General features: G+C 38.0%; 1 protein-coding gene across 9 annotated transcripts in view; it reads left to right on the top strand.

The window, feature by feature from the left end:
* ARHGAP29 (Rho GTPase activating protein 29) overlaps positions 1–24,718 on the top strand; it is a 47,958-nt gene that overhangs the window by 4,121 nt on the left and 19,119 nt on the right. For 6 of the 9 annotated variants that reach the window (XM_074546108.1, XM_074546107.1, XM_074546110.1 and 3 more), the window contains exon 3: positions 17,630–17,773. In XM_074546108.1, the coding sequence (XP_074402209.1) occupies positions 17,630–17,773 (144 nt within the window). Of the gene's footprint in view, positions 1–12,317; positions 12,579–17,629; positions 17,774–17,900; positions 22,848–24,718 lie in introns of those variants that run through there. The other 3 variants (XM_074546111.1, XM_014263836.3, XM_026790489.2) reach the window with 3 other exon arrangements.

Genomic DNA, 24,718 nt, shown 5'->3' with positions numbered 1-24,718 from the left:
CAAAAGATCCAAAAAAACTAACATGGCAAACAGGAGTTGTCATCTTATTTTATAATATGGTATAGAATTAATTTGTGAAACTGTGTTGTCCATTTAAATGATTTATAATTTTTGAAGGAAAGATGTTTCCCTTCCATAGTTGGGAGTTTTCTTTTTGACCTTCATCCCCATAATATAGTGAGCTCTGTAATGCTGGCCATGCTTACTGCTGGCTGGAGACAACCTCCTAGAAGCTTTGATTTGCATTTTCTAATTTTGAAAACATTCACAATTATCTGTCCAAAAACTTACCAAGGTGGTTGAACAGACTTCTTGCACATAAAATTGTGGTTTGCATTGCTTGCAGCTTACCACCACCCTGATATTAATTACATCAATTATTTGAAGGTGGAATCAGTTGCAGGGATAGGAAATTAATTTCTTTCTCTTTGGAAGGGTTGCATCAATGAGTGTTTATATTTGCTTGGTAAGCATGGCTAGTGACTCCCATAGGTCTTTCAGCTTCTAACCTTCCAACTTTTCCCTCAGCTTCTGCGTCAGCTATTAGTTGTTGTGTTGCCTCTCTGGCAGATTTGTCTAAACTCTGATGCACAGTGGCTTCAGGCTGACCCTGTGGCTCCCATTGTCCCCTTGTGCTGCTGGGCCCTGCAGTGGTTGGCAGCTGATGGCCAGGGTGTGTGGTGCCTTCAGTGCCGTTCCTACTGACTGATGCATGTGGTACCTGAGCTAGCATAGAAGAGCCCACCACTTACCCATCTCTGCTTCGCTTAACATTCATCTGATGTAGTGATCCAATCTTGGATGACAAATCTAAGAGATTTTGGGTTATAATATGTGTTTGTGTCTAAACTAGAGCATAAACGCCTTGAGGTTACAGCCTTGAACTGTGTTTTGTTATGGTACCAATGCAAGTTGATTTGTTCCATGAAGGATAAGTTGAAATCTCTTGAGGGGAATATTTGGTAAATTAAATGTTCCATAGATTTCAAGGCTACTTCTCTTTGCATTCCTTATGCTAACATGATTTCATTTCTTACAGTAGTCTCATTGTCATAATGCTGAATAATTTTTTGATACCCGTCAACAAAGGGAAACCTAAACCAACAACCAACCAACCAAAGCTCCCCAAACCAGCAAACAAAACACTCTGAGTGTAACTGTAGAGTTTAAAAGCTTGACAGCTGCTTGGACATGAGGGAGCTGCAGTTGTCTCCTGTGTTGAGTGAAGTACCATATGTTCCATACGCTTCAGTTCTTGCTGTCCTTTAGGCCTGTACTCATTGGATGTAACATTCTGTTATTAGTGATCCGAGCTGGGGATCACTACAAAATCAGATACTTTATCATTGTCTTCATTAAAGAAGAGCTCAGGGCATTTTTTGAACCTAGGTCAATGAATCCAGTGCTGTTTCACAAATTTTGTGTTTAATTCTGCTTGATGCCAGGCTGAAACTGTAGTGGTGGTTAGTGCAACTGATGCAGTTAGTGCATCAGTCTCTTGGTCGAGTCTTCAGCTAAATTTCCAGATGAGCAAGATGGTCATGTGGCTAGTACCAGTAAGGACAGTTGTCACTGTGTTTTTGTGTTTGAACTGGAAGGTTGCCTTCAGTTATAGAAATTGTATTTTATGTAGTTAGAGATAATTGAAATTTATTGAGAAATCTCAAAATAAGTCTTCTGATGAGAAGAAAATGAAAACAATTCCCTAGCAATTCCTGCCTGGAAGACCAGACCTGAGAGTGTATGTTGAGTTAGTACACAGAAAACTCGGATAATTTCCTACAATTTGTGCTATTCTTAGTGCTGTTCATTTGACTGTTCAGTTTTGTGGGTGGCATTGTTTTCCTGATGTGCCCCAGGTTTACTTCTTTCTGTTCTAGTTTACATCTCAAGTACAAACTGTTAAGACATAATGGCTTGAAAGCTGGCTAGTTTTCTCTGTGCTTTGAGTTCCAACAGTAACATTTCAGCTCTTGGCTGAGAGTGTGAGAACCTTATTGTAGCCTTCAACTTACACCCCTCTTTGCAAGGGTAGGACACTCTGGGAAGTGCAGTGTCGAGGCTGGAGCCAATCTCTGATTTTCAGTGTGGTGGCACTCAGGATAAAAGTAACTTCCTATGGTGAAAGCAGTTTTAGGAACTGAGGAGTTGTTTGCTTCCCATGGAGACCTGCTGTGGGCTTAGAAACCTGACCACAGTATTGCAAATATTAAAGGTTTTGAAGGTGTGAGGTGTATTTAAGGTAAATCCTGTAACTTGAAGAGGTTAGTTCTTGTCCCAAACATGCAGGACCTAACTCTTACAAACTTGTATATGAGAATCTACCAGGTCAAAAAACCATTGCTTACTGCATTGATATGCAAAGTTGAGAGTCTATTTAATAGGTGTCTATGGATGAGGTTGGTGACTACAGTTCAAGCTTTTACTGCATATAATAAATTTTACTGTTGCTTCAAGTAAATGATGTTACTGTGTGGTCTTTGCTCAGATGAGATTCATTTTCTCACGCAAAAGAATATTTAGGACGCTGTAAAATATCTTCTAATTATGAGCTGAAGTTAAGTATTTAATCTTTAAACAGTACATAGCAGCTTTTGCTTGTATTGCATTAGAGAGGGAGAAAGCATTCCTGTTTCCCTGCTCTGAAGGTACTTAGCTACTAGTTTTGTGACATCTGCTGCTTTTTTTTTCTTTTTAGGAATATAATATATACCATAAGGTCTGCCCTTGAGACTGTGGGAAATGCTGTTTCATTATGAATAGCTCTAAGGGTAAAATTTGCATGGCGTTTAAAAGTGCAGGAATAATTACATTTTAATATGTAGTCGTCTTGACTGTACTTTGGAATTTTTGCTTACTTTATCACAAACTTTGAAGTAATCATCAAAGTGTGATATTGTGTCCTTCATGTGGGTAGTTCTGCATCCTTTTAATGAGCAAAAACTTTTGCTTCAATTTCATCCTATCTTCAACAAATGTAAATTGTAGTTCATTCTTTTTTTCTCAGGTATCTCAGAACCAGAGTAGCAAGATAAAGCTATTATCTTTCATTACAGGTTTCTCTGAGGTTCAGAATGTGTCTAATTTTTTTAGAGTTTGGTAGATTTTTTTGTTTGCAGTTTGGTTTTTGTTTGTTTTTGTTGGGGTTTGTTGGGTTTTTGTGGTTTTTTTGGCTTTGGTTTCTGTTTGGTGGTTTTGTTTTGTTGGGTTTGTTTTTTTTCTAACTGAAGCAGAGGCGAAAGTGCTGCTGAAGCTGGATGGCCTGGTCAGGAATGTTTGCATTCTCTTTACAGTAGCACCAATACTTTCAAACCCATCAGGAATGCTGCCTAACTTGAAACCTATCAGGTTGTTATTTTTGCAGGATAAGATATTCACCCCAGTGGGACAATTCTAAAGGTGTCTCAAGGTAAACAGTTTCCTCAAAATGAGGAACTTGTCATCTTCAGTGACTTCAAAATTTCTTTTAGCACCACAGAAATTGGTGTTAATCACGTACTACACTAAATCCAAAAGCCATTTACTGAATATAGTGCCTGAGGCTCAAAGGTGAATGATTTCTCTTCAGCCCTTCCTGGCTTGATAATGTATCTTGTCCCTATTTTTATATGATTAAGGCGCTGCAGTATAATTAGCATTTCATTAATTTCCTTATTTTCTTATAGTCTAAAATACTACTGTCCTTTTTCTGAGGCAGTGTTCTTGAAAGTCAGTTTGTCCTGTTTTGCTAGGGAAATCTGAAGCTCATTAGTTACTGCAGTGATTACAGATTGAATTTATGATAATTTTTAATACTAGGTGTAATTTTGCCGTTTGTTCTTTATTCCAATTTTGATGTTTCTCAGTGAAAGGTGCTGTCTTTGATACACCTTAAACTAGATGTATTTACCTGTCTAATGACACCTTATACTATTAATGCTTGGTAGGTGGGCAAACTGCTCTAAACAAGAATCTGATAATGCATTTACTTTTTTTTGCAGCAGTTTCTGGAAGCAACATTTGGGAGAGTTTTTTATATTTGTTTTGATTTGAGGGCAGCTGGACTGATCTCTTAGGACTTTTTGTGGAAGATGGTGCTGGTTTTCTGCTGGGTAGTATTTTGTTTGATAAATAAAAAACATTTATGAGAGAAGGGAAAAGAAAATGCTGTCAGGGCAGCTAACTTTTGGGAACTGTGAAAACACAGTGATTATCAAATGTGTAAACAACCTGCTTGTGAATTATTAAATGACCTCTGAGAATTGGTAGAAAAAAGCAGAGGAATCCATGTAATGGGTAGCACATTGTTGCTCTTATTCCATGTAGCACAAAAAAGAAGGAAAACAAACTGTCTAGTAACTAATAAATAATATTACAGAATTAAAAATAGTCGAGGAAGTTGAGAAATAGTCTAAAGTGAAATTTTAAGTTTTATCACTTCCAGAATCTGTGAAAATGTGATATGTTTGCAGTATCTGAAAGAATAATGTTGTGATTTATTATTAAAATATATTTCTTTCGTACTTTGTAGCTCTATTCAAACTTGATCCACAAGGAACTAACAGCATGTTTCAAATGCATTTGCCTATAATAAGATTGTTCATTCTCTTGCTGAACCAAATTAGATGTTAAAAGGTGAATTCTGACAAGTTGTGTTTGCTGCTTTGGATGTTCTGGCTCCCATGGCAGAGTTAGCAGTGCCTGTTTGAGCCTCAGTAGCAGGGAGGGCAGGGCTAAACCAGGCTGGGGCAGCTGCAAGGGGTAACCTCTGTTGTGCTCCTGCAAAAATTGCCTTTATTTTCCTCTCTCCATCAGCAGCTTAATCGTTGATAGAGTTCTGTAACTGTTTAAAATACTCAAGATCCATCTAAACCTGCTGTTTTCTTATTATAAAGCTTGTTATGTTTGGGGTTTTGTTTTAAACATGCTGATAGTCTTATTTCCACAGCAGTTTACAAAGAAACTTCTGCTTGAGCTGCTGTGATCTCACTGTTGTCCTTGACACTGGTGCTAGTTCTCTGGTGACTGCATAGCAAGCTGAGTTTTGGGGCAAATCTACCTGAAAACTAGTCCTAGGAAGGAAGGAACTAGTTTTTAGCTGGATCAGTTCCATGAGCTGGCTGGAAGCTTGTACTGAGTGCCAGCAAAAAGGGAGAAGGTGGCTGGCAAAAGAACAAGGGGCCAGAGGTTAAAGTGGAACAAGGCTAAACTGCTAAAACCTGTATCAATTCTTTTGTTTCCTTTATTGAATGCTAAGTTTGACAGGGGTTATTAAAGGTGGGGTGGTGGTGGGGAGAAGAGCAAGCAGAGGAGGCCCTTTGTAGGTGACAAATTAACCAGTCACCTTAGCAGTGAGCTTTTGGCACACTTGAATTTGACAGTCATCTTCTAAACTTGCCTTTCTGAAACCTGCTAAGTACATGCACAGTCGTATCTGCTTCCAGTCTTTCTGACCTAGAAATTCCTTAGTACACCCTTTCACATACCTCCAAATAGTAGTTACTGCTAAGTAGAAATGCTATCAATCTGAAACTGAAATTGTCCTTTCACAAATCTGAAATAGTCTTTCAAGCTAAAAGATGTGCAGGATATAAACAAGGATAAAAACAAAGTAAATAGTTCCTTAAATTTTCTTTAATAAGTAAAACTATTGCTAAGAACTGAAAGCTAGTAGTAGTGACTTTTTAAAAGAGGTTTTCCTGGGTTATTTAATGGCAAAACTTAGAGAAAAAAAAATTAGACAGGTTGCTTCTTTTAGTGTAGCTGTAGGACCACAGCAAGCCAGAGACCTCCTGGTCATTTTCCCATGCTTCCTTAACTTTCACATCGTCATTTTCTGGTCCTTGGACAGAAAACACGGAGATCCCTGGCCCTGAGTCATGTTCCTGTCCAGTTTCCTTAGAGTTGAGAAGCTAGGCAGAGAAATGTACAGCCTGGATGAAGGCAAACCCATAGCAGAGTAACAAAAGGTATTTTACAGTCAGTTTATGGGAGGCAGGCATAGCTATGAACCATAAGTTTTCCCCAGGAACATTGCACTCAGTCTGGGAGAGCAAACTTCCCACCTTGCTTTTCATTTTGCTCCAGATCATCCCCCAGTCTGTTTTGCCCAAGCCTCCTGTGTTCTGTCTGCTGGCTGCAGGCTTTAGTCAGGGAGTCTTGGACTTTCATGCTCTGTGAGCAGAGCCAGAGGAGCTGGGTATTTTGTTTATTTTGCAAGTTTGCAGTGGTAGTGCACTGCTTAATTCATCTGCAGTCTTCTGTTTCCACTATTCTGAGCAAGAGGAAAAAACCAACCTCCTCTTCAAGTTGAGTTCAAGCAAATCTGTCTTCTTCTTAGTCAAAGTGTAAGCTGCCTGTTAAATGCTGGTTGCTAATGTTGGATAGGAAATGCTGTTTCTTCAGGTTCAGAGAAGATTGAAGTTAAATAATAACTTAGTGGACCAGGAGATAAGTTGGTGGCTGATAGTGCTACCCCTCCCCCAGTTGCATACTCCACATTCCTTCAGAACAAATGTTCACTTGTTGCTATAGTGTCTAAGATCAGCAGTCAGGAGGGGGGGGTGTCTTGAAGGCTCGTGAGTGTTTAAAATGTAAAATCATCCCTTATGTGCAGTCAGATATTTTGATTGACTTAAATAATTAGCATATCTTTCTTTAGGAAAACTCTGAGCTGTTTATAAGAGAGCACGGGCATTTTTCATTCTCATGTTGCTTTTGAAGTGCAAAAAAATGTAATACAAGGAAAAACTTCATTCTTACCCCTTTTCTAATGTACAAAAGCAGCTCAAAACACTTAGAGCCTTAGCTGGAGTGTTAATTACAATTAGCTTCCCTTTCCATCACAGCAGCTAGACTAATGGAATTGAAATGACAAGAACAGCAAGATGAAAGGTCACTAGTGAGGAAGAGGATGAATAGTAGTATTTTAATTTTTGAAAGTAAAACTAGGCCTTTCAACAACAAAAATCCTTCTAATATAGTTTACAGCTTAAGGAGCAGAAACACTTGAACCTAAAAACAACTTGTATCTCTCAAAGAGCTCTGTGATAACATCTGAAAGATAAGAATTGACCCATATTCAGTCTAAGTCTTATGTTCTAAGCAGCAATTTCCATGTACATGTAGGAGCTCTTGTGTGTTTCAAAACAAAACAAAAAATGCTTGCCATAAATGAGTTTCCCACTCTTGGCAAAATGTATTATAGCAAATCCACAAAAATATTTGGTTTTCTCATTTTGCTCATGCATCAATCTATCAAAGTTGCAACATAAAAGAAGAACATCAATACAAACAATTTTTGTGTGCCTGACAGCATAGAGTTAACAGTTGTAATTGTCATCTTAATGATCTTGACTTCATGAAGGTTTCTGGACTAAACCCTTCCTTTTCCACCAGTTTTGTTGGAAGTGTTTGTTCTTCCTATTTATGTGGCTAGGTCACAGAACTGAAGCTGACTTGTTGCTTAATTCTGAGCAAATGTTCATCCAATCTGACAGTTCTAGTGATTTGATTGTTAGAGCTAATGTCTTGCTAATGGATTAGAGTTAGAACAGCATGGCAGGCTAGGAGATTTGATACAGAGCTTGGACCTTGATTTTTGTACATAGCTGTTTCCCTTTCCTCAGGAAAATAGGGATTTTATGGGGGCTTATTCCTTTGTCTGCCGAAAATGCCCCTTTTTATGGAAGACGGACATGACTCATGTAAGGCTGTAGAAAATACTTAAGTGTGAGTTATACTTTCATCTTAATGGCATTTGTTACAGAACAGTGTAAATGCAAAACCTAGGACTTGAGGAATTTTCTTTTCTTGAGGCTGAGATTTAGCTGAACAAAAGATTTTTTCCTTTTCCCCATTTTTTTCTCCTTTATTGCTTGAATAATTTCTTGGACTAATTTTTAAAAGCATCTAGGAATTCTTACTTGCCAATTACAGTTATTTTTAGTTGATAAACCAGTTTTAATCTTCAATTAACAAAGCTTACCTCTTCAGTCTTGTTTTCTTTGTCATTACTGAACTACTTCAGATATTTAAGCTATTTTAGTAATATAACATGTCCCCTTTTTCAAATATGCTGATTCTCTCTGCTGTGTATAACTTTGGTTCAGGGCCTACAGGGGGGTGTTGCAGCAGTTCATGATGTTGGTACAAGTTCTGTTAGTGCTTCTTATCTGTGAGACACACTGTGATCCTGGGATTGTGGAGCTTGCTGCACGTACCTGCTGAAGGGAAGGGGAGGTTCTTATTTGGGAAGGAATCAGGTGCTCTTCTAAATCTTATGATGTCTCAGTCTTTCCCTGGTTTTAGAACTCTGCAAGATGGGAAGGACCTAGTGAGGAAGTTTCAGCAAAAATGCATGAAAAAAATAATGGAAAATGTCAACTGCAGGATTGTAGATCAGTAAGTTGCAGGAAGTATATTTGTATGGTGGAATTAAAGCACCTTCATGACTTTTCAGAAAAGGGCTTTGATATCTTTGGGACTTGACATACTCAACATTTCCAAGTTCTTCTCTAAATATTGTATTTAAATTTTCCCAGTTTATGCAGGTGTGATTGTTTTAGGGCTCTGTGTTGTGGGGGAATGGAACATCTCAGTTAATGTTCTACTTTTGGACTACAGTTATATTCTTAGCTCTGCTTTTAAGCTCAGATGTCATTGAAATTGTTATGGACATGGTATTCCTGAAGCATTAGCTTAAAGACTCCTCAGTGTTCACAGATTTATCTTGCTGTTTTAGTGTTTATAGTGGTATGAATGGATTCTTTAGTAGAATGCTTTCTGTGGGGTTTTTTTGTTTGTTTCTCCTGTGGACTTTTGATTTAATTCATTTATTGTGTACAGGGTGTGTTAGTTATTTTGTTCTGCCACAACTGTGGAACTAAAAGGTCTGTCCAGAAGTTGTCCAGTGCTGACAACAAGTGGGGAAAAAAGTGTTCACTGGAATCACTGAAGTGGTGGAGGTGCAGAGCAGTGAGGATTGGCAGTCAGTATGGTCTCAGCTCACAAGCAGAAGAGCAGTTGAGGAGGCAGCTTTTTTGAGAGGTAGTTCTAAATGCTTTGTTCTGTGTTAAGCTGCAAATTGTTTATCTGAAAGCTTAGCAGCACACATGAATTGTGGTAGTTGAGTGAAGACAGTTTGTGAAGGCCTTTATCACAGAAAGTGACTGTGATAAACAGCTGATGCCAGTGCTGAAGTAGGGTTCAGACTGCAGTAGGGTTCAGACTGCAGTGCTCAGATTAAATGCTTTCTGCTATTCATGTTTAAACCGGTGTGCTAAGAACAAGCAAACAAATTCAGCAAGCAATGGAGAACTCCTCCTAGCTGTAGTTGGCTTCAGATGATGGCTAGACTTGAGATTTTGGAGAAGGTGGCTGAGAGAGGACTTAATTTGGAAAGAAAGCAATAGGTCTGAAGCATACAAATTCTCGATCTAGTATGACTGCCTGGAATGACAACTTCAGTGGTCCTAGGGAGAAACAGATGGGTAAATCCAGAACCACAAAGCAAACGAATTCTGCTGTGTTTCTCACCTTTCTGTTGCAAGGTGTTTTAAATAAATACTACTCTGTTAAAAATTAATGGTGAGATGTACAGTGAGTTACTGTTGTATTTTGGGAAGTGCAGGTGCCAGTGTGACATCAGTTGCTGCCTTAATGATAGTGTTGCTGTATTTTCTCTTTATCCAAAGATCTTCAAAAATGCTTTGGTGTGAATTAACTGGTATCAAAACATTATATTGCAGTGGAGATTGACTGCTCCTGAGTTTAGTAAATGGAAAGATTTTAAAAGTGTTTTGTTTGGACCATTCAAATGGCTCGTCACCTGTGTGAGTTCTGCAGTCAGGTTTTATCTCTTGGGTGGTTGTTTCAGCAGGACATCAGTGAAGGAACTTCAAATAACCCTTAATCCTTTATGTTCACCGGTTTTCTACACAACTGATGTTATCAGCTGCTCCTTTAGGGACGTGAATCCGACTTTAAATTTGAGTTGATTTTAAAGTGTAACTTTTTTCTTTTAATCGATAAACCAGAAATGGACTACTGTCACATCCTATAGCAGTCCATAGTTGTGTTTAAAAAAATCCTTTAAAATAAATGCACAAAATAACACACCCCTTGTTTATCACCATGTTGCCTTGTAATCCTGGCTTTGTGAGGTCTTTAGAAAACTGGGTGGGCAGGCAGCAGTAACATAACTTCTTCACTCAGTCAGTGGCTTAGGCTGAAAGTGGAAGGAGCAGGCAGGTAGAACAAACAGCATTTTAGATTGAAATTAACATGAGTTAAAGGTTAAGTATTGTTTGATCATCTCTTGATGTTGGTTACCAAAGGTGAAATTAATTTTATTTAGAATTAATAAACCATAACTTTCATACTACTCTTTCTGTGTGCCAGTTTGATGTGGTATGATCAACTTGCTGGAGAGTCTTTCATTTTGTGATTTGTTCTTTTTTAAAATTTGTGCTGTAAATGTTGAGTGAATATTACTTCAGATACTCTCAGAACTTGAACCAGTATGCAAGGAACATAGTTGCTTAGAGCATAAGAGTTCTCATTTTATTTTAACAGTGTCTTCCATTGGCAGCTGTTCAGTCTAGTGACTGTTTGACTAAGTTTTAGTGAAATATCCTTGAATAAGAAATAAGTAACTAGTCACTATTATATGTATGGTTGCCTGTCCCAATGGATATGATTTTTTTGTGAACTGTGACTGATTTGACTGATTAGGTTTATTGCTAATGAATTCATACTAAAGAATATAGACTTATGTCCACTTGACAATTTACAATTTTAGCTTAAAATGTGTCTTGAAACTTGTGAAGTGTTATCCTCACCTAGATTTATTCTTAATCTCTGGGAAGATTCAGGGAAATGAACAGTGACTAAAATGACCATGTAATGTTTTCACTCTCATTTTGTCAGAAATGGGTAAGTAAGGAAACACTTTCAATTTTCATTCATTACTGCATTCTGGTCTCTAAATTTTGGTTTAATAAAAGATTAAAGTATTCTAAAGATTAAACTGTGGGGCTGAACACACCTGGGTTAGTTGACTGGAATCTCGAGGCTGGTAGAATAATAAAGTTGAAGGCATGTAGTGTACAGCATATTGAAATAGAATAAAAACTGCTTTGTGGTGGTTTTTTTTCTGAAAGGCTTCCCCTCTTCAGCAAAGGGGAATTCATCTATGAATCTAAATGTGAGACAAATGTGAAGTAACAACTTTTCTGCTGATGTCAGTTGGCAAACCAACAAAAGATAAATATGTAACTGCTGTCAGTGTAAGCAGAATTATAAGATTTTGATTATTCTGATGTATTTTGCATACGCACCTATTTTATTAATATTTTATTTTGCAAAAACAATCTTTGAAAAGATTGTTTTAAGACTTTTTTTGTAACTTTAATTTCTGAAAATTAATTTAGTCTGGATTTGCTCTAAATATGTGGTCAAGAAGGACTTCTTACAAAAGTTTTGAATTCACAAGCACAGAATTGGCCCATAACTAAAATGGGGTAGGAATGTTAGTCCAGTTTAATTAAAACCAAAAACCTGCACTGCTCAAGGTCACATCCGAGGCTGATCAGCATGGTTAGTGGTTGAATCTAAATGGATAGATTGTTGTATTTTGGCCAGTCCCTAACAGCAAATGACAAATTTGGAAGGGCTATTTTTGCATTTGTGATATATAACAAAAAGTCATCATGCTAGAAAACTTACCTTGGAAGCATTAACTAATGGGGGATAGTTTTTGTGTTCTATTCAGGGGTTTTTTTTCTGCAAAAATTGCAAGCTTGCATATACAGGGTGCTTATTTCGAAAAGTAAAGACAAAACTGTTACTGTTCAAATTTAAAAAGCGGTAAGTACCAGGTGCTTTTTTATTTCACCCTAAATTTGTGCAATCTGACTTTAAGAATAAATTTAGTAGTTCAACAGTAAAGAGACAATTAACTTTCCAAATGTTAAATGCTTTCTTTTATTGCAAAAGCATTATTTGTGTGGAATAACTGGAATCAAACAGTGCTACTTTCAGTACTGTATTCAGTGAGCTGTTTGCAGGAAGTCTCAATGCATTCTCAATGACCTGGGTCAATATTGCTCTTCTCAAAAAAAAAAAAACCTCTTACAAAACTCGAATGCTTTTATTTCAAATATAGGCATTTGGGTTACTATTTTTGTTACTTTGTTTTCCTCATTCCTAATCAACCTTCATGTGTCCCTAGGTTTTCCTCATTGAAATAATTTCTTAACTGATTATTTTCCATAAATTGTAATTTTTTGCTGCAGTATGATGTAGTTAGAGCATTGTTGGAGCACATGCTGCTAAAGACTATGAATTTAGTGTGGTGTGTTTTAATGATGCCATGACAACAGGGGTTGCCATGATACTGATGAACAAAAAGGCTGGGACTGGCTATCTTGCTAATTTGGAAGCTTCAAGCACTATGTTCCTTGACAGAGGGATGGGTAGGTGGCTTCTTACTCTGCATTGTGCACAGGATAGAAAGGTGATGACTCTCCCAGACCCTTCTGCAGCTTCCAGCCTTGCTAGAGATTTTGCAGGAATAAATTCTTCCAGGAATTCTCTGAGTGAGTTTTTCAGTGAATTAAAATGTTTCTTTCCTTGTATCTGCAGCATGTAGCCAAATAATGAAGAAATGTGATAGCTAAACTGTTGCTTTCTCATCACTCCTGAACTATGGCCACCAACAAATATCTCTACCACCATTAAAGGAAGAAGTTTTGTTCATTTTATATCCATCCAGTCAATGAAAATCATGTCTAACTCATATATTTACTGCCTAAAAAAAGCTGCTTTGATGGTAGACCAGGTGCAAGGACATAGGTAACTTTGCTATGGTCAAACCACAATCAATGTAAAACTTGCTCACTGTGTGGTTGATTAATTCTTATGGTCTTTTGAGTGTGATAGTGAACTCTGTTAAATCAAACAAATATGCCAGGCTGTTAATTGTGTTAGAATGGGGCTGACAGAGATAACAGGCAAAAAGAAAATGATGGTTTAATCTGGGACTTTGCCAAACTGCAGATGTAGGAATTAGGTGATTTCCACACAGTTTATGATTGTGTGATTGTTTTGCCTACTCTGTGATGCTCACTGGGAAGTCTCATAGTCTGGATTAGGTTCAGACCTGAGTGCTGACAGTGTTCTAGTATGCAGTATGGACCTAGATGAAGATGATAATAATGACATTTTGAGCTAAAATCTGTTTTACTTTGGATCAGCTTCATTCCAATGCTGATTTTTTTTCCCTGCCCTAGGTGGCACAAGTAGTGATGCCGTGTAATCCTTCTCTAGAGTGTAATAAAAATAGGATATAATTCACTTAAAGGTCAAAATGAGATTTTTTAATAAACAGAGTGAATGGTCTCTTAGCCAAGATGTTGGTCTTGAACAGTGAAATGTTTATTACTCAAGCCTCTTTCTTCTGAGTCCTTCAAAGACTGAAAATGATGAGAAGCTGACTGTTTGCATCCTATAAGGTGAAGCTTTTTATTAAAGTTCTGTATCCAGATATTTGGGAAATTGTTTCCAAGTTTGTGTGCTTGTCCTCACCACCATCCTGCAAGATTATTTGGCTGGCCTGAAAGAGGTTAGGATTAATGGAGAAGATGTGAAATGGTGCCTAAAATTGGAATTCAGATTATTATATTTCAGTTGAAGGGTAGGTGAAGTACACACACTTCAGCTGATCCCAGGAGAACAGATTTACAGAGGGAGCTCCCAGAATGAGGACTGGACCAATGAGGGTGATGGCTACCATGGGCATTTACGGCTCTCATCAGTTGCATTTATTCTACTGGAAATGTCCAGAGTGAGTTCTCTGTAGATTCTGATCATAGTGAAGGCATAGTGTGTTTATGAAGGTAGATGCAGAAGACATTTGTGCAAAACTCCAAAATACCTTGTTTATAGTGAGATTTTGACCAGTGAGGTGAGTTTCTGTAGACTTCCCTGAGTCTGAAGAGCTTCTCTGTGTGTATAAATTTGTGGCTGTAGAGGGTATGCCCAGCATGTTGTTCACACCACATAATGTTCTTGAGAATATTTGAATGCATGACATAACTAATGCATGACATAACCACATCTTCTTAATTGTAAAAGGCTCCTAATGGAAAGCTGGACTTTTACTTGTTGTGAACTAGAATATCTGCTTTGACAGTCTCACATGCATTCTGACTCAAGGAATTTTGCAGAGATGTTACTTCTCTGTTGTTTTATCTAGACTGCCACCCTGTCTTTCTTTAGTGAGACCAACTTCCGTTCTAAACAAACTGTTAGCCACAGCAAAATAATAGTTGCATTAGTGGTTTCTCTTCTTTGGGGACTGGTGGAAATTGAGTAGTAGAGAGAAAGTCTGCTGCTGTTAAAAGGCCTTAATATTCTACATGGAGAAGCAGAAAGTAGAATTGCATGTACATCTCCTGTATGGGTCTGAAGAGCAGTGTAGTGGGAGAAAGACTGTTACTCTGTATTTAAACTTATCCTGGCAAACATTTGTTGACATAAACAACTTCAGAAATGTTTGGGCCAATAATAAATCGGGTCAGACAAAAGAATGCCAGCCAACTGACACAGCAGTGCCTTTCCCGACTGCGTGTATTGTGACCAGCCCTGACTTGGCAGGGAGGGTGACTGGTGCTCACAAGCTTGATGAGCAAATTTGATTTTGTTTTGCATGAATAGAATCCATAGCTGTAAGGACATTATTGCTTAGAAACTTACTAAACAAAGGCTTCCCTTTGAGAAATATGTAAAATTAGAAAATAGGTAGATTATACATTTACATTAAAGATGTGTGAGCGGTTAGAAAATGTGGTGACCAAAACCATTGAGGAATGAGATGCCAGTGACAATAGTGTGCTACTGTGATGACTTGGCAAAGAGACTTTCCAGCTGCTTTGTACTGTCATTCTTGTATATTAGACTTGTCAGCTTTGAATGCATGCTGTTCTTCTCTCTCCACTCTCCTACAGAGTATGCTTTCATTTGGGAAGCGTTTGTTTTCAGCTCTTGTAAATGGCAGTTCAACCCCTAGTGAAAGAAGATTTTCAGATAGGCTACTAAACTCTATGCAAGCCTTTTTTTTTTTTCTCCTTTTCAGTTTTAAGAGCTGGTTTTCTCCTTTTGAGAGGTAGGGGGCTGACTCATTCCTCCAGGAGATGGCAGGAAACCAGTCACCTGAGTGAACAGCTGAGCTCAAGTGCCCAGAGAGGGCCTCTAAGTGTTGTAGAATCACTGACATCATCCTGCTTTAGACTTCTACGGATTTTGCATTTCATGCCGTTAAGCTTGAGAGAGGTTTTTAAACAATATGGCATCCATTGGTGGAGAATTTCTTGCTGACTTCATGCGCATCAATGAATGTTTACAGCAGTAGAAGGGACAGAAGAAAAATTAAAAGTAAATACTTTTTGTGAGTACTTCAGTTAGATTGAATTGCTGCAGGAGCTCATTGGAGACACGTTTCCTTGTGCATTCCTTTCACTGTATTTGTTCTACTGTTGTTTTGATCTTAGCCATTTTCAGACTTGTTACCATTAAAACGCTGTTTCTGTTCATCTGGCATATTTAGGCTGTTTTGCTACCTGAGGTTTCTAAATCTGTCCTGAACAGGAAATCTCTGGTTTAGTGTCTGTTTGGTCTCAGTTATTGTGAATGCAGTGTAGTTGTGGTTCCTGATGCCTTCTGCCCCCACCTCTCCCCAAGCACCACTTGTCACAGACCTTTTGTCTTCTGGAGGCACAGAAACAATGTTTCCGATATTTTGTAAACAAATGATACGGTGATGGAATACAAAGAAATCTCAGTTGGGTGTAGCCTTTGCTTTTGAAAGTACAAATAAGTAATCTCCTCTTTGAGTGCACTATTTTAGTGATAGTGTTCTTCTGGATGGAATGATAAACATTAATTCAACTCAGTGATTGTTTCCCATTAGCATTTCCCTTTGAAGCTTATTGCTGGTGTTCCAGACTTGAAGGGACTTGTGTCCACTTCAAGACTTTTCTTTTGTTTTTCCCCTTCTCGCTTATTTTGCCTTTCCTGCCCAGCTCTATTGTTCTGGCAAGATATATTATGAAATTTTAATAGTATTGAGTCAGTTAAAAATCATTATATGTAGGTGTAAATGAAGATGAAGCCACAACTGGGTGGTCATTTTTTTGACAAGTTATTTAGAACTTTCCTAATTTACTGCTGACTAAGATGGATTTTCCTAGACTTTTGTGTGTCCTGTTACAGACAGAGAGCCTGCTTGTCCCTTCCAGCAGGAAAAGTGCCTGTGAATGGTAGATAGTGTTTACCTTTGTGGACTTCCTGAGTCAAGGCTTATTCCTTTGACAATGTATAAGCCAGTCTGAGTTGAAAAAAAAAGATCTGCTGATACGTGGCATGTAAGGAAATAAAGCCTGAAGCATAGTAGTCCTTAGGAGACTTGCTATTGTACCTGATACAAATATATGAAATTTGTGTGTAGCCTCCGCACCTGCACACCTGACAGCAGTGATCCACTATACTGATGTGTCATGTTGTACTGTGTGGATTCCTCAGAAAAATTTAGGTGCCTCTAGCCTGAATATAATGTCTTGTCACCAGAAAAAAATGGCTCTGAGTTGAAACTATTCTCTGAGCAGCACTGGATCAATTTGCAGTGTACTGTGATTGTCTGTATTGACCTGTTTGTTATCATGGCCACAGACAACACAGAATTGCCCTGCTCGGTGGGGAAGTGAGTCAGCTTCTGTTAGATCCTCTTTTTCTTTTTCATAAGCTAGACTTTCCTGAATTTGAAAGCTTTTTACCACAATTTGCAACGCAGCACTCTGGCACATGAGAAACTTTAATTCCATGCACCAGCACCTCTTCTGTAACAGAACAGATTGTGGTTTAACCTGTGCTGTGCGTGCAACAATAAGTATTTTGTAAAAAACTTAGATGAGGTTGGGATTTAGAGGCACATAGCAAGAGGCATGTGCTATAAAAAGCATCACCATCTTAGAGTGTGTTTGTGAATTTTTCTGATTTGGCCTAATTTAGATGTTCAACTTACTTATCAGGACTGACATGCTTAAAGACAGACCTTTGTAGATCTTGGCTTATATACTAAAGATGCTTAAGGTTTTGCTGATACTTTAATTAAAAACTAACCAACATTTGCCAGAAATTTTAATTTTCAAACTATACCTACATGGTGTTGAATTTGTCTCAGGTGAAGAATTACTTAATGAACAATCAGAATCTGCTTTTGTTGATACTTTTTTTCATATAAATAATTATCAAAATGGTGGTTGGTGAAATTACATGAGAAAAAATGATGGTTTAATTTAGAAACCTTAGGGTGTTGTTATAGAATTCCTCCCCTCCTTTTTTTTCAAAGTATGCTTGCTTCAGTTTTTGTGAGAAATAAGTTTGTGTAAATTATGTAAAATATTGAAAGTTTACTATTGGCAGCTGCTACTAAACTCTGTTTTTAACAATTTCTTTATTTTAAGTAGGCTCAATATGAAGTGGCTTCAATATGGCTTAGAATTCCATGCAGCTGAATACTCTCAAAGTGTTTTGTAATGTGACTGGGTGTCAATTCACTGTTTTAATGAAGTTTCTCCTTTACTTTTTTCAGAAAATCATGATGGCCTGCATCAAGTAGTTCATGAGCGCCTGGGGGAGTTACTACGTGTTTTAAAAGCAGTGATAAATAAACATCAGACTCTAAATTCAGTTGATATTCTTAGTGCTGCAGGAACAGTTATTGCAAAAGTGAAAGGTAAGGAATTACTGTCTTTCGTATTCATGGAAAATTGTAATTAGTGACTTGATTGGCTTAGAATTATAGATAGAATTCTCCATATACAGAAGAAACTGAGGGTTTTTAAAGCATAATGCTGTAATACTTGTTTAAAAAAATGCCTTCCCTAAATGAAGAGTAATATTAAGTAGCTTGTTCTCTCATTGATGTGATAAAATTCTGCTTATAGGAAGCTAAGTGCAAACCCACATTGAATTCTAAAAGCACAAGCCTTTGATTTTAAGCTTTCTTTACCTGAGTAACACAGAATAATATCACAGAGTAATAAACCTGGCATGTATCTACTTTGAGATTTGCCAAGAATCTTTGCTTAAGTTTCTGAATCTGTAGGGATGGTATTGTATTTATATCAGGTGAAGAATCTCTGAGCAATCCAAATCTGCATAGTTGAAGAGTTATAAATTCCACAAGTGCAATGCAGCCATGTGTCAATAAAGGTGTCAATAGCAGCAAAAGTGTTGCAGACATGTAAATACTTTCTGTTGTTGATCTTTGCTACTGCAGTTCTCAGCATGCCAGACAAATGCAAATAATGAAGCACTCAATTGCTCCAGCCCCAGAAACCTGTTCCTTCCCTGTGTAACCTTTGACTGCAGCTCTTCCTGCTCAGGAGTCTGGTGTATTACTGTGGAACCAGCTTTGAGGAGGGTTAAATCTCTCCCTCGTGACCGTGTGAAATCATGTAGGATATCTTCCTTCAGAGACACATATGGTTTTTCTTCTTTGTCTAGGCCTTTCCTCTTGTTTCCTATTTATCTTAGTATGTCTGAAATGTATTGTTGATTCAGTAAAGTGGGAATATCAGTTAAAATGATAATGTGTTTAGCTTCCTGATTCCTATATATTGGATTCTTCCAAGCTTCTTATGGATGCTTCCTATTGATACATGATTTTGCCAATTTGTTTGATCTTGGCAGGTAGTAGCAGAGTACTTCTCATTTTCTTTGTGTTACACACAGAGTTTCCTATAGATCTGTGCCTGTATTTCAGATGATCATGGGACAGGACTGTAACTTCTGAACTTGCTTTAGAGGTTTGTACGTGACAGCAGAAACACAGAGGGTATCCCTTGTGGGGCTGTTTGCTCATTGGTCATGGGGGAAGTTGAAGTTCACACATACAGTGGTGGTCAGTGTTCAGTGAACATGTTCATTGTTTAGTAAACATAATTCTTCCACCTCCAACAAGCTGTTTCCATGCTTAAGTGCTGTGGTAAGATGACAGTGTCCTCTGCCCTAATTTCAGTGGTCGTAGACAATGTTCAATTTATTTAATTTAAGAAATGTTGAGGAAAAGTGACCTAAGGTATGCAAGTAAATCATATATAGTTTTAGAACCGCTCTCAAGCTTAACAGCATGAAATGCAAAATCCATAGAAGTCTAAAGCAGGATGATGTCAGTGATCCTACAACACTTAGAGGCCCTCTCTGGGCACTTGAGCTCAGCTGTTCACTCAGGTGACTGGTTTCCTGCCATCTCCTGGAGGAATGAGTCAGCCCCCTACCTCTGAAAAGGAGAAAACCAGCTCTTAAAACTGAAAAGGGAAAAAAAAAAGGCTTGCATAGAGTTTAGTAGCCTATCTGAAAATCTTCTTTCACTAGGGGTTGAACTGCCATTTACAAGAGCTGAAAACAAACACTGCTGCCTCAATATTTGTAGCCATCGATACAAGCAAGTAGTTTGATACAAAGATTTTGGTAATGCCTGTCAGTGTATTTGTGACACTTCTGGAGATGGAAATGGGGAGATTCAAGACTTCAGGACTCTTTGACTGGTACTTCAGTCCTCCTTCTCAGTGAACAGCGAAGCCTTTGCTGTATGAAAACAGACTGCCTCCCCCAACATAATCAGTGGTAAATGTGAAGGCAGTTTGCCTTTAGCACCTGTTTGGTTTTTACAGCTGTTCTTTTTCTGAAGATCTTACTGCTCCAAGTTTATATTCAAACTGAAGTGTAGGACAGCTGGTGCTGAGAAAGCGGAAATAAAAATGCAGCACATTGTGGTGATTATAAGCATATCAGACCTCAGATTTGCTTACTTTGACCTGTGTGTAACACATGCATTCACATGTTTTCATCTGTGGTTATTTCACCAGAGGTAATGCAGCTTTTGAATAAACAGGAAGCTACAAGAATGTGAGGAGCTGGTAGAACATATCCAGTATCCTTTTTCCTCTGGCTTCCCTGTCTTTGTTAATGTGACATTATGAAAAGTTCATGTGACTCATCTGTTTCTTGTCATTGGAGGACAGAACTATAAAAAGATATGGAAGCACTCAGTAGTTGGATTTATGAATAGGAAGAAAATTAACCTGACGTGGAAAATTCTGATGTTTATTTAGGAGAGGATGAAATAGAAACAAGCTGAGATTCACACATGATTCTACCTCCTGGTTTTTGAGTCTTTGCATAATGTCAGAGTTTCAAATCCAGGTTTTCTTTGGAACTTCATGAAGTAGTGACATACTGCTATTATAACAAACAAATGCCTTTTGCTCTTCATTAAATCAATTACAATAACTTTGGAACCTTAGTGGCTCATTAAGTCTTAGTGTCTTGTTAAGTGCTCTCCTAACTACGACAAGTTGCACTGTGCTTTAATCAAAATGTCCAGTACAGATGGACTACCCCCCTTTAGATTAGTGCATGTGTGAATATTTCAAAGGCTAACAAAAATTAGAGTGCATGTGACCCTCTGTCAAGCTTCTTGGCCATTTTTTAGGACCTTCAATGGGAATGAGACGAATGTGCCCCTCGTTCTGCTTTGGATGTTCAATGCTTTTCCTTATAGATAGATTGAAGGGAAAACTAGCTTTATCATGTTACCTGAATCATGCTACAGAGACTCATGCTTGGCAGTACAGGTTTGTCAGACTTGTGCTGTTTGGACTGAGGTTGAGGGAAAATGGCAGTGAGAAGAGTGGGGCATGACACATTTGATTTCTCTGGTTGTATCTTGGACATGACATGCCTCACTGGGCCTCTTTGGACTCTACTACTTTTATATGCCTACTTGAGTGCTTCGTGACAAATGTCTTTTAAATGGCACCTCACTTGACCTAGAAGAATTGAGACTTACCAAAGCATCTTGCTTGGAACATGTTTAGGCTCCCATTTCTGTAAGTCACTTCCCATTCTGGCACAGCATCATGTTCATAGTTGTTATTTTTCCACTCAGTGCCTTTAAATAGTTGATGGCCCCAGAGAACATGGTTCTCCTGATCCCATGCTGAATTCAAGTTTGTACTCTTCTGCTGCTCTTAATTACACCCTTTGACTTAATCACTAGAATGAATACTGATTCCTGGTAGAGCTGAAAATTATACTTGTAGAAGTTTGCTATTTAAGCATAGGCTTTTTTGTAGTAGTTCTGCATCAAAAAGAAATACCCAAGAAATAAAAAGCTGAACTGAAGTAATTGAGTTTTTTGGTGTATCTGTGATGTTCATTCAGAGCAAAATTTATTATGGAAAGAGTAGGACACAGTTACTTGAAATTGTCTTGTTGGCATCCAGCTCATGTTGAGGAGGCTGGTGAAATGATGTGGCACTAAGAACCAAAAGTAGAACAGTAGGGCTTGGACAGCCTGTTGATCTTCTCTAGAATACAAGAATATTCTTCTGCCTATTTCCAATCTCCATACTATTACTCTTTTTACTTATGTTCCTCTCCCCATTTATTTTACATGTTTTTGAGAAGAGATTTTATAACAAGAGGTATTAAAGTCTTTGTTTTCAGAGAGGGAGTGGTCTTTTGGTCTCTGTTGGGTTTTTTGTTTGCTTGATGGTTGTTTTGTTTTTGACATAGTTCTGAAAGGTTTTTGAAGGCATTGTTGAGAGTTTAAAGACAAAACTGGTTGCAAAGGTACTCAGTTCTAAGCCAGTCAGCTGGTTGCTTACTTGTTATAAGTCAGCTAGCAAAGCATGGATTGAGGATGTATTCCTGTCTAAGAAAATACATGCTGATGCTATCATATATATCCATCATGTATGAGAAAACTGACCTGCAAAGAGCAAATTCTGTGAGCTTGTCCAGGCTCTGCAGGCAGCTGGCAAGGCAGCTTTGCTGCTGTCAGTCCTGCACGTGTGTGTGGGCAGCAGGCTTGGGGCAGCGAGTGGGCTGTGCTGCCTCCAGCGTGGCTGTGTCCCGTGGGCTGGGAGTTCACTGGGAGCCACCCATCACCTTCTGAAGGCCCTGCTTGCCCTTGGGTCTCCACAGAATATTTTTCCTTCATGGTTTTTAGAAGCATTGCTCAAATGTCCTCAGGCAATGCTTCAACTTCTGGGATTCTCACTTCCAAAACCTTCATGGCTGTTTTGGGTTCCCCAGCCTGATCTGTGCTTGATTTGAAGAAGTTTTGATGGCATGACCCAAGTGCTGGAACTGCAGCATACTGCAGCATTTTAATGAGATTGCCAAACCCACCTTTGTTTGAAGACAGTTTTAGAAATAGAGATCCACTTTTAAAGTACCACTGTCATATGATTTTTTGAAGTTCATTATGTGTCATCTGAAATCTTGCTTTAAAGGGTTGTCTAGTTGTATTCTTGCTTTGAAATCTGTAGAACTATAGATAGATAGCTGTCATTTCCAGACATGGCAAGATTACTACAGTTCATTGTTGTCAGTAGCTATTGTGTGCAGTCAGGATGTCCTGGGGAAAGAGAGTGCGTGGTTTAAAGTTGACGTTAAGTACATCAGCATTCCAGTGGTGGTAAGCTAGAAAAAAGCTGGTGGTGTTCTACTGAATTACTAAGAGATTAGATTAACCTGTTTTGGGAGAAGTGAAAAGAAGTAAATCAGAAAAATTTGAGATTTGTTATTCCTTTTGTGATGGATCCTGAAAAGAAAGGATTTCTCTGGCATATAAAGTGTAAAGCTTAACAAAACCCTTCCTGGAACAGGAAGGCAGAGTGAAGCAGACGGCATTTCTTTAGGGAAAGGCTCTCTATATTAATGTCTTGTTAGCTAAGTGAAAGAAGTGCTCTCTCTCCGAAGACACTGCAGCTAATGGATATACAAGTGTTTCCATGGTAAGTGCTTTGAATACATAGACAGTTTTTGCTAATTCCTTCTAATTTTGAAACAGTTTGCATTTCATGCCAGCTCTTAAATGATTTTTCCAGTCATTAGGGACTGATAATCAATAGTTCTTGTGACTGTTGCTGCTTAATGATTTGGAATGCAAAGTTTAGACTTATGCACAACATTATTTCTGCAAAGCTGAGGTTTTCAACTAACCTGAACTTAAAAAAAAAGAAATCCACTGCTATTTACGAAGTTATTAAAAAAAAAAAAAAATCTGTGGAGCTTTATCGAATCTCATTTCAAACAAAAGTGCCAGAGGCTTCTTTTTTTTGTAATTACGAAGTGTAGCTGAATGAAGAGCTAGGAGAAGCTGTAATTTAGTAATGAACTGTGTCAACAGAGACCGGTAATGTTGTTATAATATGCGAAAATTGTTTTTTGCTGTGGGCTTATTACAACATTATTTTGTATTTGCAAGTAATTGTAAAAATAGCCCATGAGAAAAATATGTATTTTCTGTAATGGCTTTGTATAGAAATAGTTGTTATAAAATGTTGATCAAGTCTGTTGACATACTTTGTAAAAAGGAATGGATTTAACTGTGTTACTTTACTGGTAAAAAACTTTTCCTTTCACAAAGGAAGTCTAATGGGGGAGCAGATTACTGTACTTTCTTTGTTTGTTACCCATTAGTATTTAGGCACCTGGCAGGAAGTTGGAATACTTTTTAAGATTAAAGCCTGTTAATTTGCTGAGAAAATTTGTATAGAATGGGTGACATTTTAACATTATTTTAATTTTACTACTTCTGTGAATCATTGTATTCTATTTGTACTTGAAATGTAAGGAAGATAAACTAACCTTGTTAGATTTTGCAAAAAGTGATGTGGGTTGAGTACCTGTATGTGTGTCATTGCAGTACCTCTAAAATAGGTGTGAGCATATGTGACATAAATCTAGAGAATTAAGAATATTGCATTGCTTAAAAAAATAAACTTAAAAAACAGTAAGCTGAAAAAAAGAAAACGTTAAAAAAATACTAATGTGAAGTTGTCATTTCTCTCAATGTAACTGGGAAAAACTTCCCTCCAGAGGATGCAGCTTCAGCTCAAAGCAATATATGCAGCTTTTCTGCAAAAGATCTCCCAGTCACCATTGATTAAGGAGTTAAGTTGAAACCCGACAAAAATGGTCGTGCTTTTTGTCTTGTCCTTTCTCCCTCTGTCTTCTTGTTTAGTAGTTGTTAATAGAAACTCTGGATGAATCATTCTTGTCTCATTATTCCAGCTTTTTATAGAAGTGTGCTGAATGCTGTGTTGAGTAGTTAAGTACTTGATCACCACTTTAAACCATCTAATTTGTCCAGCAACACTCTTCTTCCTATTTGGGACCACCAGTAGTTACGCTGCATTTCTTCCCCACTTCTAACAGGAAAAACTGAGGGGCTTTTGCCAGACTGTGGAGCTAAGAACTGAAGGGTTTTGCAGTGGACACCACCTTTTGATAACTTTCTGCTTGCCTGTACTCAGGCCAGAAATGCTGGATTCTGGATTGCATTCAGTTGAGGGGGCACCCCCACAAACTGCTGCTCCTGTTTGGAATTCTGAAATTTGTACTCAGAAAAGAAACAGCTGTTCCAATATCTGACTGCCTTTGTGAGCTGCTTTGTGTGATTGCACTCTGGTTGGTAAATGACTGTTTTTGTTCATGCATTACCAACATTTCCACACAAAGCTGCTCCTTAAGTGGGAAGATACAGGAAGTGCAAAAGTAATCTGATTTCATTGTGGGAAGCATCTGGATTGTGGTGTTTTGTTTTTTTTTTTTTAGTGTTTACTTTCTTGCTAATCTTTTTTAAAACCATGTTTTTTCAGTT

Source organism: Zonotrichia albicollis, chromosome 8 (assembly GCF_047830755.1).
Source record: "Zonotrichia albicollis isolate bZonAlb1 chromosome 8, bZonAlb1.hap1, whole genome shotgun sequence".
NCBI lineage: Eukaryota > Metazoa > Chordata > Aves > Passeriformes > Passerellidae > Zonotrichia > Zonotrichia albicollis.
Note: the sequence above shows the minus strand (reverse complement) of the source record. Positions and strands in the feature narration are given on the sequence as shown.